Source organism: Macrobrachium rosenbergii, chromosome 27, assembly GCF_040412425.1.
Source record: "Macrobrachium rosenbergii isolate ZJJX-2024 chromosome 27, ASM4041242v1, whole genome shotgun sequence".
NCBI lineage: Eukaryota > Metazoa > Arthropoda > Malacostraca > Decapoda > Palaemonidae > Macrobrachium > Macrobrachium rosenbergii.
The window spans coordinates 11,034,168-11,050,149 of record NC_089767.1 but is presented as its reverse complement, the minus strand read 5'-3'; the positions used below and the strand labels follow the sequence as shown (position 1 = coordinate 11,050,149).

The 15,982-nt window shown below is 39.7% G+C and overlaps 1 protein-coding gene across 29 annotated transcripts in view; it reads left to right on the top strand.

Annotated features, from left to right (window-relative positions):
* Nucleotides 1-15,982, top strand: part of msn (serine/threonine-protein kinase msn) — a 289,523-nt gene that overhangs the window by 219,790 nt on the left and 53,751 nt on the right. For 18 of the 29 annotated variants that reach the window (XM_067128885.1, XM_067128873.1, XM_067128881.1 and 15 more), the window contains one exon: nt 8,863-9,082. In XM_067128885.1, the coding sequence (XP_066984986.1) occupies nt 8,863-9,082 (220 nt within the window). The remainder of the gene's footprint in view (nt 1-8,862; nt 9,083-15,982) is intronic. The other 11 variants (XM_067128891.1, XM_067128876.1, XM_067128875.1 and 8 more) reach the window with 1 other exon arrangement.

Genomic DNA, 15,982 nt, shown 5'->3' with positions numbered 1-15,982 from the left:
TTCATTCGAATTATCCCTTCTGAGTGAATAAGTTCAACAACTTCTTTTAGACTTGTATGGCCCCAGGTCTCTCAGTCCACTAGGCCATACAAGTCTAAAAGATTGGAACCTGAGAGCAACTGCACCAAGGAATTACCTGGGCAGTTAGTGCCCTTGCTTTCCACCTGAGAGACCTGGGTTCGATCCCGACGTGAGTCAGAAATTTATTTCTGTTCCACACGTGATTGTGTGTTGATGATTTCATCTTATTCACTCAGAAGGGATAATTCAATGAAATGTTGTCTATTGGTCATTGCTGAGTCGGGAAGTTGGGGAAAACTCATTGGTATGCAAGCAGTTAGCTTGCCCAGGTAATTCCTTTGGGTGCAGTTGCTCAGGTTCCAACTTTTTTAGACTTGTATGGCCTAGTGGATAACGCCTTGCTTTCCACCTGAGAGACCTGGGTTCGATCCCGACGTGAGTCAGAAATTTATTTCTGTTCCACACGTGATTGTGTGTTGATGATTTCATCTTATTCACTCAGAAGGATAATTCAATGAAATGTTGTCTATTGGTCATTGCTGAGTCTGGAAGTTGGGAAAATCACTGGTATGCAAGCAGTTAGCTTGCCCAGGTAATTCCTTGGGTGCAGTTGCTCTCAGGTTCCAACTTTTTTAGACTTGTATGGCCTAGTGGATAACGCCCTTGCTTTCCACCTGAGAGACCTGGGTTCGATCCCCGATGTGAGTCAGAAATTTATTTCTGTTCCACACGTGATTGTGTGTTGATGATTTCTATCTTATTCACTCAGAAGGGATAATTCGAATGAAATGTTGTCTATTGGTCATTGCTGAGTCAGGAAGTTGGGGAAAACTCATTGGTATGCAAGCAGTTAGCTTGCCCAGGTAATTCCTTTTTGGTGCAGTTGCTCTCAGGTTCCAACTTTTTTAGACTTGTATGGCCTAGTGGATAACGCCTTGCTTTCCACCTGAGAGACCTGGGTTCGATCCCGACGTGAGTCAGAAATTTATTTCTGTTCCACACGTGATTGTGTGTTGATGATTTCTATCTTATTCACTCAGAAGGATAATTCAATGAAATGTTGTCTATTGGGTCATTGCTGAGTCTGGAAGTTGGGGAAAACTTCAATGGTATGCAAGCAGTTAGCTTGCCCAGGTAATTCTGGTGCAGTTGCTCAGGTTCCAACTTTTTTAGACTTGTATGGCCTAGTGGATAACGCCTTGCTTTCCACCTGAGAGACCTGGGTTCGATCCCGACGTGAGTCAGAAATTCATATATATATATATATATATTGTTACATTGGCCGGTCAGTTAATTAGTTTAATAATTAGTTAGTTGGATTTATATTGCCATGCTTTACCTAAGATCCACGTAATTCTGTCAATTAATGCTAAAATTAAACTAAAGGACAGATACTGAAATAGACTCTGTCACCAGTTAAACTAGTATACCAAAATAGAGGTTTATTGCATAACCACATGGATTAATTCAGAAAACTTACTGGAAAACTGGTTCACCAAAAGTAATATTAAAAGGAAATGGATTATTTACAGGAGCGAACAGCAGCACAAAATATTAGCCCTAATCAAGACAAAACTACCTCAATGCTAAGTAGACATGAAACGCAACAGATTAATATGCCTCTTCAGAGGCATTGTAAGGCAGTTGAATGTAGTCAATGTCGAAATGAGGCTTCTTGGCATTGATGATGCAGATTCTTCTCCAAGCATGAGGATTTTTTCAGGCCAAAAACGTACACACTTCTGGAAAAGACGTATCCAGATAACAATCTTGTACTGCAGAAACTCACACTCGTCATCACTTACTCACAAGGGAATGAATCTTATATCAAGAATAATACTTTTAACACCATGCAGGATAAGTTATATGATTTCACCAGACAATAATTGTACTTAATATATGACTTCAAAAATGGGATATGTTTTACTAGGATTTCTTAGTCAGTGACTGTTTAGGAGAGGAAAATGAGAGTTTCAGTTGAAGGGAAAGAGAACTGGGAGTAATTTTCACAATCAGACTTATCTCTGGGTGAGCTAATGCAGTGATCAGTTGCATTAAGATTCCTTGGTCCGTTTGGAATAACAATTTTCTCCCTCATGTTGAACAAGGGGAGAGAAAAAGCAAGCTCAGAGAGAGAGGGCTTGCACACCCGACGCCTAGGATGTCCGCTGAGAGTCTCTCTCAATGCTGGGGTAGCTTCTTGCTGCTTGCTTCAAACTCCTCCTACCCAGGGTCTGACCTAAAATGACTTAATAGACTCGCCAGTACACAGGTCAAAGGAAACTAAGCTGTTAGGAACACTACCTCTAAAGTCTGTCCTAGCAAAACCCATCCCTGATTTATGGCTCACTAAGCTAAAATTCTTGCCCATTGGCCAGGCGTGTACGTTAATTTGAAAACAACCCCTAGGTTTCCCATCTAACTTCTCATGCGAGCAGCCTACGTAGTCTGCCCCTTTGCTTTAGTAAAGTTTATTATTCTACTAAGTGGCAAGGGAGGGAGGTCATCATCATCATCATCCAGGTGCCATATCCCAAGGACGTCGGCAATCATGGTTCGCCACTCCTCTCTATTTCCGGCTCTCTGCAGCAACTGAGCTGCAGACATTCTTCCTCCAGTCATTCTCACCAATCCATCCATATATTTTTGTCTAGGTCTTCCTCTCGGCCTCCTTCAATGGATTTTACCAGTGAGAGAGAGATGTTCTAGTTCTTGTCTTCTCACTATGTGACCCACAAACTGCATTTGTCTACCTCTCATTGAAGCCAAAAGTTCTCTCTCAACGCCTCCTCTCTCTAATACTTCCTCATTAGTTTTCCTTTCTGTCCATGATATTTTCAGCATCCTTCTCCAAAACCACATTTCTGCACCCTGTAACCTCTCCTCGTCTGCCTTCCTCAAGGTCCAAGTTTCACAGCCATACAACAATACAGACCAAACAAAACATTTCACAAACCTCCTCCTTGGATCCATAGATATTTTCGAGTTGGTGACTAACTTCTTGATCTTACCAAATGCATCTTTTGCCATGGATATTCTCTTCCTGATCTCTTTTTTGCATTTTCCATTACTTGTGACAGTGCATCCTAAATAATTAAAACTATCGGTTTGTTTAACCGGTCAAACAGCAAATATTTTTAATAATATACATATATATATATATATATATATATATATATATATATATATATATATATGTAATGGGGAAGGTATGCATTCTTAGAACTGTCTGTTGTACTGCTTGCTTTCACTATATTTATATAATATCCTTTCAAAATTCATAGGTTGTTCTTTATATATTTTTATATAAATGAAATTTATATATCCCCAACCCTAAACGCCTATGGGGACGTATCATACGCCGACTAAAACTGTCTGTTGTACTGCTTGACTATAAAATATTTCAACCTTTCGGTCAACTTTGACTCTACAGAAATGGTCGAAAAACGCAATTGTAAGCTAAAACTTTACAAAATATTAAATCATGTACCTTCATTTTGCAACAAATTCTTTTATACATTTTCGATTTATGGTTAAATTTTGAAAAAAACTTTTTCTTACGCCCGTGCGGTAACTCGGCCGAAAATTTCAGAAATTCTTTCTCATTTTGTCGTAATTTTTGCACTGTTCTATATTAGCCAAAATAAAGTTTTATATATGAAAATGTGTGCAATACAACAGAAAATAACTCATGGTTGTAGCTTTTATCAGTTTTGAAATAAAAATATTTTCAACCTTTGGTCAACTTTGACTCGACCGAAATGGTAAAAACGCAATTGTAAGCTAAAACTCTTATGTTCTAGTAATATTAAATCATTTACCTTCATTTTGCAACAAATTGGAAGTCTCTAGCACAATATTTCGATTTATGGTGAATTTTTGAAAAAACTTTTTCTTACGTCTGCGCCAGAAATTTCTTTTGTCACGATGTCGTAATGTTTACACTGTTTTATATTAGTCGTTACATAAAGTTTTATATATGAAAATGTGTGCAGTTTCATGTAGAATACAACAGAAAATAACTCATGGTTGTAGTTTTATCAGTTTTGAAATATTTTCATATAAATCACGATAACTGCCAAAATTTCAACCTTTGGTCAACTTTAACTCGACCGAAATGGTAAAAAAACGCAACTATAAGCTAAAACTCTTACATTCTAGTAATATTCAATCATTTACCTTCATTTTGCTACAAACTGGAAGTCTCTAGCACAATATTTCGATTTATGGTGAATTTCTGAAAAAAAAAAAACTTTTTTCCTTACGTCTGTGCGGTAACTCTGCCGAACATCTCAGAAATTCTTTTGTCATGTTGTCGTAATGTTTGCATGTTTTATATTAGTCGTTACATAAACTTTTATATATGAAAATGTGCGCAATTTCATGTAGAATACAACAGAAAATAACTCATGGTTGTAGTTTTATCAGTTTTGAAATATTTTCATATAAATCACGATAACTGCCAAAATTTCAACCTTCAGTCAACTTTGACTCGACCGAAATGGTCAAAAAACGCAATTATAAGCTAAAACTCTTACATTCTAGTAATATTCAATCATGCACCTTCATTTTGCTACAAACTGGAAGTCTCTAGCACAATATTTCGATTTATGGTGAATTTCTGAAAAAAAAAAACTTTTTTTCCTTACGTCTGTGCGGTAACTCTGCCGAACATCTCAGAAATTCTTTCGTCATGTTGTCGTAATGTTTGCATCGTTTTACATTAGTCGTTACATAAACTTTTATATATGAAAATGTGCGCAATTTCATGTAGAATACAACAGAAGGTAGCTCATGGTTGTAGCTTTTATCAGTTTTGAAATATTTTCACATAAATCACGATAACTGCCAAAATTTCAACCTTCAGTCAACTTTGACTCGACCGAAATGGTCAAAAAACGCAATTGTAAGCTAAAACTCTTACATTCTAGTAATATTCAATCGTTTACCTTAATTTTGCAGTAAATTGGAAGTCTCTAGCACAATATTTCGATTTATGGTGAATTTTTGAAAAAAACATTTTCCTTACGTCTGCGCGGTAACTCGGCCGAACATCTCAGAAATTTTTTCGTCTTTGTCATAATATTTGCACCGTTTTATATTAGTCGTTACATAAAGTTTTATATATGAAAATGTGCGCAATTTCATGTACAATACAACAGAAAATAACTCATGGTTGTAGCTTTTATCAGTTTTGAAATATTTTCATATAAATCACGATAAATAGAAAAAATTCGACTTTTGGTCAACTTTAACTCGACCGAAATGGTAAAAAAACGCAATTGTAAGCTAAAACACTTACAGTCTACTAATATTCAATCAATTAGCTTCATTTTTCAACAAACGGGAAGTCTCTAGCACAATATTTCGATTTATGGTGAATTTTTGAAAAACATTTTTTACGTCCGCCGCGCAAATTCATGCATCATTTTGTGATAATATTTTCTCTATGTTGCTTTGATCATTTTACAATTTGTTATATACCAAAATCATCGCAATTTAGTGTACAATACAACTAAAAAAATTAACTCATTAGCTTTAACCGTTGTGCTTACAGCGTGATTTGTATACAATTATATAAGTTTTTTTTTTTTTGCTGTCATATATTCCAATATTTATATATGATAATGATATTTTTTTCATTTCTGATGGTTGCATACTAAATTTCAGGCAATGACAAAAAAAGGAGCCAAAAATGAACTCTTAATCTTAAAAACTAAGCGTGCTGATTTTTTGAAAAACTTTTTCCGCTTCAGCGCTAACTCACCGAACGCCGCATACGGGAGATGTTTTTGTAAATAGAGGCTCGGCGTTTAAGGGTTAATTACATTTATTTAGTCTGTAAACTGTATAACTTTTCCACCTTTCAATGGGTAGCAATGACCGAGTCTTTATCTTAAAAGGCACATCGTAAAATTAGTGGACTTAGAATTTCACTTGCACTATGGGCATTCAGAACTTTTATAAAAGTTCACAAGTCTGTTCGAGCTTTCACAGTCACCTCTCCACACATCTTGCACACTCCCTGCCCAGATGCCTTTTTCTAAGTGACTCTGCTTCCAGAGCCTTCGTATATATGGGTATGGGTTCGATGCCTAAATCTGGTATAATTTTCCAGAGTTTCATCCAGATGGGCTTCCCTTTTCCATTAATGTTTCACGTGACTCTGCTTCCAGAGCCTTCGTATATGTGGGTATGGGTTCGATGCCTAAATCTGGTATAATTTTCCCGAGTTTCGTCCAGATGAGCTTCCTTTTCCATTAATGTTTCACGTTTAATTGTCTATGCAATTCGTTCAACGGTTGTCATCGAGTTAATGTTCTGGTGAGCGAGAGGTCAGCGGGCGAGGTCAAGATCTAAATTAGTTCATCTTTTGCCCAGCGCAGTACGGGTAAACACTTTTGAGTCACTGGCGACGAATGGTTAAACTCAGCATCTGTTATCACTTAGTTTCGTTAACATCTTTTCTGTTTTGCTCTCTCTGTCTTTATCAGTGATTTTCTGTATGCCCTTGTGCATATATCAAAATTAATTTATTCAATTATAGACTCGATTCTATTATATAATATATATTATATATATATATATATATATATATATATATATATATATATATATATATATATATATATATATATATATATATATATATATATATATATATATATATATATATATGAGATGTGTGTTATATATAATATATATATATATATATATATATATTATATAGACCATATGAGCTCATTATATGTGAGAGCTTAAAGTAAGTATACTTAGTTTTACCAGACCACTGAGCTCATTAATAGCTCTCCTAGGGCTGGCCCGAAGGATTAGACTTATTTTACGTGGCTAAGAACCAATTGGTTACCTAGGAACGGGACCTACAGCTTATTGTGGAATCTGAACCACATTATACCGAGAAATGAATTTCTATCACCAGAAATGTGAGAGAGAGAAAGAGAGATAGATAGAGAGAGGAATAGATCAGTGAAAATTATAAGTTAAAGCAAAGCAAGTACCATGTAGTAAAATCATAGTTATGTGAAAAATTAAGGAAAATAGATAATAATTTTACTAAAGTGAACTGCAGATAACATAATTGTAATTCCAATAGTATGAACATAAACATGTAACCCGCACATGCTACATGAAAGAGAGAGCAGTGAAAACTGATATTTCTGAAAAAAAAAAAAATTAGCTTGAAATAACCAGAAAGTAAAATTCTCAGTTAAAATATCCATTAGTATCGAAGAAGTCTTGCTGATAGGAAAGCAAACATACAGGAATTGAGAATCTTATCTTCCTTGAAGCAGAGTGTTGAGGCCATGCATGATCCCTGCTGTCAACCAGCTATCAGATGATCTTCTGATCTTCTAAATGTTATTTGGGATTGAGAGACTAGGATTTGTGAAGACTTATGAGGCAATTATAAATGGTAAATTTGGTCAACAGAGGATTGTCTAATAGTTGCAGTCTTGGCATTAGAAGAAACATTCCTTTGGTAAAGTCAAGAATGATGCAATTCATGTTGAATTTAGGCTGAAGGTGGAAGGGGTACAAAAGAAGAGGAAAGAGCATTTATGCTTTGGCTAGGAGAATCTATCAGATGTTTTGTTTGTGGTAGCTCTCAGAATTAGATTTGAAGAAAAGGGCAAAGAATGTTAGGTGCTAGAAGAATCAGCCACTCATTGTGGTTAACATGGAAATTTCCAACACAGAGAATGTCAATTTGGGGGTTTACATATATTGCAAGAACTCCAAGGCAGAAAATCCAGTAATCATAAGGAGTTTTGGTTATGAGTTATAAGGACATTTAAAAAAGGTACAGCAGCAAGTAAACATATTGAAAGTTGCAACTTAAAAGTTTAGTTACAGTGTGTTTGTTTACATGGCACAAAACAAGTACGCTATGGTGATTGTAGTGGAGATTAAAAATTAATCAGTAGAAGCATCATTTGACATTTGATTTTCAGAGACTAGAGGTTGGAAAAAAAGTCACAAATAATGTGGGGCCAATATCTCAGTGATGTTAAGACAAATCACATATTACATTTTGTGGAATCTGGAGGTAATTTAGTTTCATGCGCTGCCCTCAGATGTTTGATGATCCCTAATGGCATCATAAACCAACTGATTTTCTTAGAGAGTCATTTTCAGATAGTTTGTACTGTTCAGTTTACCAAGGAAATTCTCTCTGGACACATTATCTAGGTACACACTATAAGCTTTCCTACTTGATGTGAATATCAAAAATGAATTCTTACCATGTTGAGTAATAAAGATTGGAAATGTCCATTTTCATAAGAATGAGTAATTGTTTTGTCATTTCATGTTGTACCAAGGTGACCTGAAATATTTTATTCATTTTGTATGTACATTTCCCTTTTTGATTATATGGGACTATTGCTATATTTCTTGGTCAAGTTTCATGATACTAACAAGTACTATAGAACAGTAGTTGTAGGTTATGCTCAGAATATGTAGCTGTAGTTCTCTGCTGTCCAGGGAATTGCTTATATCAAGCACAGTAGTTTGAAAAAGTTTAGTGTTTGAACATTGCTATCGTAGATTACCTGTAGTATTCTTTCAATATAATAGAAATTGCACAAGTAGCTATTTTGCTTAGATCTCAGTAGCTTCCTGATGCCTGTGCAGCTCTTAGTATTTGCAAATTGTGCTGAAAAAGCAAAGTTGATTTTTTACTTGTTCTCTAATCTCTTTCCTTAATATTTTGAAGTTTTGTAAGTTTTTTCTATTTTTAACCCTTTAGGATTACTGAAGTTCATAGCTTTTTTTCATTTTAGGATTACTGTATGAGCGAACCTTATTTTTCATTTGCAGTATCGTCAAGCAGTTAGTAAAGGCACTCCTCCTCAACTTCAGAAAAAACAGCTCTCATTCATGGCCTTTGGATTTGGCGCTGGTGGTACGGAGCCTGCACGGCGTGAATCCCACATTAATATCAACGTGGCTCCAACCTCGCATGATGTAAATGACACCCCTGAGATAAGGAAGTACAAGAAGAGATTTAATTCAGAAATACTCTGTGCCTCATTATGGGGTAAGTAAATATTCATTTTTATATCAGTGGGTAATGAGGTAATATATTTTTCACTTACAAGTGATGCAGTGACAGTACTTGGACAGAAATCCCATAAAATTTTGTCAATCTTTAGTGTTTCAAATCATTAAGCAATAAGTTTTCACAATACAGGCAGTCCCCAGATATCAGCGTGGGTTCCATTCTGACGATGTGACGATAACCGAAAATCGGCAATTTTCGGGGCTTATCGAGCACGGAAAATCACTGATCTTCGGTTGTCGGCGCTCTGTTAGGTATGTATCGGCGCCAGTAAGCGGATTTTGCTGATTTTTGGTGGGAAAATTGCCAATTTTTGGTGCTGGAAAAGTGCCGCAAAACCAGATCACTGATAACCGAGCCCGCAGATAACCCAGGACTGCCTGTATAAGTGATTTCATGGTTATGTAATAAATTTTTCTAAGATAAGCCTTCCAGTCCATCCTTTGGGAATTATAAATTTCAACTGTATTTTGATTACCATATAAAAAGGTGAAGGTCAGTGTATGATCATTGGCCAAGAAGGCAGTAATATATGATTTGCCATGTGTTTGTCAATGCCAAGTATTTCTTGTACAGTATTCTTCAAGGGCAAAATGTTCTTAAACAGTCATTATAGTGCAAGGTGCTTTAAATGTATCATTGCTCTGTTAATTTATGAGCATTTGTCAATGCCCAGTGTTTCTTATACAGTGTTCTTCAAGGACAAAATGTTATGATACATTTAGTCATTATAGTGCAGGATGCTTTAAATGTATAATTACCCTCTTTCTTTATGAGCATTTGTATCAGTAAGAATTCCAGAAAAGTTTTCACAGTTAACACCCTCAGGCTACCTTAAGCAACTACCTAGTTCTTACTCGAAGCTTTGGTATACTTGTTTTTCTAAACTACATTAGTTAGGACCTTAAAAGAGGGGTTCTTACGTCCTTAAACTGTTACTTGTGTTAGGCACAGGAGATTACCTTTTCAAAATTTAATAACCAACTTCATGAGATAACTAATTTCCCTTGTGGAACTGTTGACAACTAATACAGTAACATTGATTCTTGGAGCCATGTGAGAAAAGAAAAATAATAAAAATTCAGATCTTATCCAAACCTGGTCAAGTTTTTCTTGGTTATTAAGAGTTAAAATTGGTCAATGTTTTTTATAATGAAAACAGGTTGAAAAAAGTTACTCAGACATGAAAAATTCTGAACTGTAGAGATGTCCAGCAAAGAATTTATCTGTTAGACACCTAAAAGAAAATAAATGGACAGATGATACCACAGCTAAACACCAGTCAGATAACTAAATGACAACAAAAATCAGTGGTGTAAATGTTAAAATTTACCAGACTAGAGAGACAGGTACATTATATTGCAGTTTATCAATATCAGATGTAGGAATTGGTGCTTGTAATAATACAAAAAAATTCCCTTTACCTAATAGTGCTTCTGTTGTCAAAACAGAACTGAGCAGTAAAGTCAGCAGTTAAGATTATTGAAAAATATGGTACCTTATATACTATAATTTCTGGGCTCGACCTGTGTCACCGAGTGAAATGGTTCCAATTAGCACATTTCTAGGTATAATAATTGCTAAATATACCAGAGAAAAAGCTATCTAGAATGCCGGGGTTACCACCCCCGGAGGGATCATCTAATCAATGTCGATATACACTAGGGGTGAACTTACACCACCATCACAGGCCTTCGCCCAACAGATCTCTCCATTCTCAAAGTCCCAAATGGATGTGCCGTTATAACGCCCGCTCACCCACCAAGCGTCATCACGATACCACAACGTCATTCCAAAAATTAGCACTGCTTCGAGAACACGTAAAAATTTTTGTCGTGTTTGTGTTCTCAAATTTTGCAGCTCATCATGTCTTCCACCGAGATCTTCTCACCATCTGAGTTGAGTACTAATTCTGGTTGGATTATTATCGCAGAGGCATCGTATTTTAGGTTTACGTAATTATTGTTTACCTAATTTCACAGCGCCAAGTCATGTCCTGGCGTGTGCTGTATGTTTGCCTCTGCTCGTTTTCGACCTTGAATCTCAACTTTTGGTTAATGATTGATTCTCCTAGTTTTTATATATTTACTCCATCTAGTTTGGAGCTTATTTGGAGAATTTACCGTTTCGCTGGTTGGGAATGTAGTATCGTCATTTGCCTCTTCGCTATCATGAAGGCTTTAGGTCCCCCATTTTCTGACAATAGAATTTGGGTCCTATTATCGGTCTCCCTTCTCTCCCAGCGAACTGGTTTCTTCTCGTTGGTGTAAATTATTTATTCATGATGTTAGCTGTTATGTACAAGCAGGATGACATATTTATTCCTAGATTAAGTTTTGTATTCGATACGACTTCAGGGTGCCATTTTGGGTACCTGACGTTTACCCAAATGTTACCGAAGATAATGCATTTCCTTTGGCCCTCCCTGTCGTCGAATCAACCTTGTATTCATATTGGTATTAGATATGTTTAATCCTAGGCTAACCCATTTCACGAATGTTTCCTATGATATTTTGTTGTTTATATACTTGGTAGTTTTATTTCTAATTAAGGTTTTTAGCTAGCCTATCCTACCTAGGCTAGGCATGACGGTGCTCTTACACGATGTTCAGGCTACCTAATTCTCCCGACCAGTCCATTAGGTTTGGGAGGTGAGGTTAGTCTAGTATACGAGTTTCCTTAAGCGTGAGGGATCCTCACTTTTTAATTTACCTACTGTCCATGTTGTTCCAGTTTTGTGAAGGGTGGCTGAGTTAGGACGTAGATCCTTCTCTCCCCACACCAGTAGCAACTCCCCACTCCAGTGGCTGAGTTAGGATGTAAGTCCTTCTGTCCCCACACCATTGGCAACTCCCCACTCCCATGGTTGAGCTAGGACGTAGGTCCTCTCCCCCACTCCCGTGGCTGAGCTAGGACGTAGGTCCTTCTCTCCCCACACCAGTGGCATTAACCCTGGCCTTCCTGACTGGTCCAAGAAGCATGGCTTTTGGAGAGTAGGCTACGATCATTAACTCCTTATTCTCGTGTATGTAGCCTAGTTACCGTCCCTTTACCTTATTGGTTAGTAATTGGTGACGTCACCTGTGCGTTATCCGCGTAAGAGGGAAGCCATTCGCTTGCGTTCGGCACCCTCTTATGTGGTTTTAGTCGGCGTCTGGAAGGTGCTACCCACCCGACCGGTCGCAATTTGCCAGGTTTCTGTCACTTTCTACCTTTCCCATACGGGCGGTGTTTCGTTAGCTCGCTTCTAATGTTTTACTGATTAGTAGCTGGAGCGTCGAACATTGTTCCGTGATTGCATGATAACAATTAATGGTATGTTAGTATTTACTTCCCGCCGGTCTAGTCTGATTTTTCGTTCTTATTCATTATCCACTCCGGTGGTGCGGGTTACGGTTGTTGGCGGTTTCCAATATCTGGTTTCCGCCTGGCTGGTTGGTTAGGGGCCATGCATCCTTCCCCGCTTCCACCACGGTGACACCGTCCCCATAAATATAAGACACAATGAGTTCTCAGTGACTTTTACGGCGGAATGTCATAGAGTACCTGTTTATATAACAGGTTTGAACATTCGCCAGTTTAAACAATAGGGGTTTTTTGCTGCCTTGTTTCCGGAGGGTTTTTGCCTTGTTTCGCTTGCATCATCTTCTAAGCTGAGTTAATGTATTCTTACTCGTCGCCGGACCTATTCCGGTGGCTCTTGCTTTAATAATGCTCATATACTATCAATCCACTTACAGATGGTACATTGTCAGGAACCAGGGTGTCAGGCCATTCTCCGGCAACCGTGCGGACACGAAGTGTGCCTCTCGCACTCCAGCTTTGCATTACAGGTTGGGGATGTGATTGTTTGGCACCCAGACAACTGTGAATTCTGTTACGCTTTCTGCGAACTGGTGTCCGCTGAGTCTGTAAGTGATGAGAGCTTACTAACCTTAAGCCTCCTTCGGTATTGATGCCTCATTTAGAAACGTGCAATTGAGTAGTATATTTCGGTAGATCCTACCTTCTTTTCCAGGTTGCATCTGGCAACCCCTACGTGCTTTTAGAAGAGATCTGTAATCTCCTCTACCCTGGTGCTTGGGTCTCCGCCGCATTACCAGGGGGTCGGTCGCCCCAATCATTGAAAAGATCAGATTGGACACGCAACCCTCCCGAGATGTCTCCCTGTGCGGGGAGGTAGCAGTGGATGTGGCGGTTATCAACATCCACCTGGAGCCCATGAGTGTAGAAACACATCAGGTAGAAGGTAGGGCAGTAAGTGAGGCAGGCGGGGTTAGTTTGGTTAATTCTTTATTTTATTTCATCTTCTTCCTGCTGGTCCGCTGGTATGGTCGCTAGTGTCGTGGCATGCCGCTCAGATGTCGTGTCTTTGCGCCTCTCCCAAGGCGATGAAAAGTCACTGGTTCTTTGTCATGATTAGCTTCCTTCCAGGGGTTTCCAAACCAGCTAACCTTGGGGACAGATCTCGATCTGTTATGCCCACAAAAGAAGGACTTAACAAAGTCCTCTAAACCTCTAAGATCTATTCCGCCAGCTCCCTCTAAGTCGCCACCGGCCCCCAAACCGTGGCGCCCATAAGTAATGCTACTCCCCCTTATAAGGGGTCGAGGTCCAGAGTTTCAAATCTGAGTCTCCATAGCTTGGATTTGATTCTGAGGCCTTTGTCGATCTGCTAACGCAGGAAATCGACTCGAAGGTAGAAGCTAGGCTAAAGGATCTGGTCACTAGCCTATAGCCTTCCGGAGAGTCAATACAGCCATTGGCACAAAAGATGCAGTTCAGAAAAGTTTGCTCTCCGGATTTATCCAATCCGGAGCAGCACATCAATCCCATGTTGCCCCGGGCGCTTCCAGTCTGCCCCCCTTTGTTAAGGGAAACCTGTGGCGACTGGCCTTATTTGCCCTTCTGCATATCGGCACTTTGACTATCGAAGGTTTAGGCACTCGTCGTCTGGAGGAACTGAAGTTCTTTCCAGCTGACCTATTTCCCCCCCCCCATCCAGGTTTTGCCAGTTTAACGGAAGAAGCCTGGGTTTGGTTGGATAAGGTCCCTAAAGGGACAATTGTCTTCCCGTGGGACCAAGCTCAATCCATCCTGTTGTGAGCTCTCACAGGTTGGGAGTGCGGGAACACGAAGATTTTCCCCTTCAGGGGAAGTTTTACGTTGTTCTCCCTTGGTGTCGCCATTCCTACCCCTTACACTACTAAGGTTACGAAATTGACCCTTCAGACAGGGCTAGATGGCAAGCCTAGCCTCAACTCCGAGGAACGGATTCTACTTCTCTTCCCTTCCCCGGGGATTCGGAGTGTTGGATGGGAGCTCTGGCAACCTCTGTGGTGGGGAAACTCGTCACCGAGTGTGCCTCCATCCTATTCAGCGAGCATCTCCCTAGGATTCCGGAAGATCTGCTCAAAGCTGAATTTGAGGCCAGGTACAGGTTGAGTCGCTCCCTGCAAGCAGTCACCATCTCGGAGGTAACGGCATTAGCTTATAATGACGTGCCTCTGTTTCAGTCTTCAAGAAGTCCCTATTGGCTTCCTTCCAGTTGGGTCTTTATGACTTGTGATAGCCAGATAGAACTGTGGGAAACACATCTTTGCAGAAGCCACCATTATGCATGAGCCCAATAGGCTAGTGAGAAGTTCTACCTGAGGACCTAACTCTTTTGTAAATGGTTAGGTCAATAATGTGGTGGCGGAGGCCACTAGAGCGAACCGAAGTCTCCGCTCTAGTGGGGGCCCTCCTTTCAAGAGGAAATTCTCTGAGACCTCTGGACCTCAACCTAAAGGAAGGAAAAGGTTCCGGGGATTCCAGGGCTTTAAGAGACCTCAGTCTCCAACAGTACTTCAAGGGGTACCGGTCTCACAGGTCGGCTAGCCTTCTACATCTAAGGCGCAACCTCAGCAGCAGTTCGTGACGTCCCCGGCTTTCAACGCCACGTTTGAGAGCCGTGGAACGTTTCGAGGCTACATAGACATGCGGGGGGAGCAGGGCTGGAGCCGCCGACAGAGGTAGCGCAGCATCCAGGTCCCTCTCACTTGGAAGGGGAGTCCGTGGTATCAGAGGAAGCAGGACATCCCCCAATCAATGAGACACCCCAGGTAGGCGGGAGATTATATCTCTTTAGGGTCTGTTGGACCTTCAGCCCGTGGACCCACAGCATAATCTCAAAGGTCTGAGACAGAGTTGGAGCAAAGGGCCTCCTCCTCCAGTCTGATTCTATCAACACCCATCCCGAGTCTTACAGGACTCTGCAGTAGAACTTCTGCAAAAGAATGCAATTAAGAAAGCCAGGCACTTGAAATTTCAAGGCTGTCTGTTCAGTGTGCCGAACAAGGTCCCAGACAAGCAATGAGTGATTCTGGCCCTGTCCCGTTTCAATTTGTTAATTCAGTGCGGCACGTTTTACCTACTTCCTCGTGGGGCCGTCACCACCTCTATAGATCTTAGAGACACGTATTATCACGTCCCGGGTGCGAGAAACTTCTCTCCTTACTTGGAGTTTAGGCTACGAATACAATCATAGGTCCCAAGGGATCATACTGGCCACGTATCTGGATGACTGAATAATTTGGTCATCCGCTGCCAAAGAATGTCAAAGAGCAGCTTGCATAGTACTCAACTTTTTGGAGTACCTGGGTTTCCAAATAAGCAGTTAGAAATCACGCCTAGTTCCAGCAGCTCGATTTCAGTGGTTAGGAATCCATTGGGACCTAAGCACACACAAACTGTCACTGCCACCAGCAAAAAGGAAAGAAATAGCCATGGGTACCAGACAGTTCCTCGAAACAAATATGCCTCTCGTCGTACCCAGGAGAGAATTCTGAGCTCTCTTCAGTTCGCTTCAGTAACAGACTTGCTGCTGAAAGCCAAACT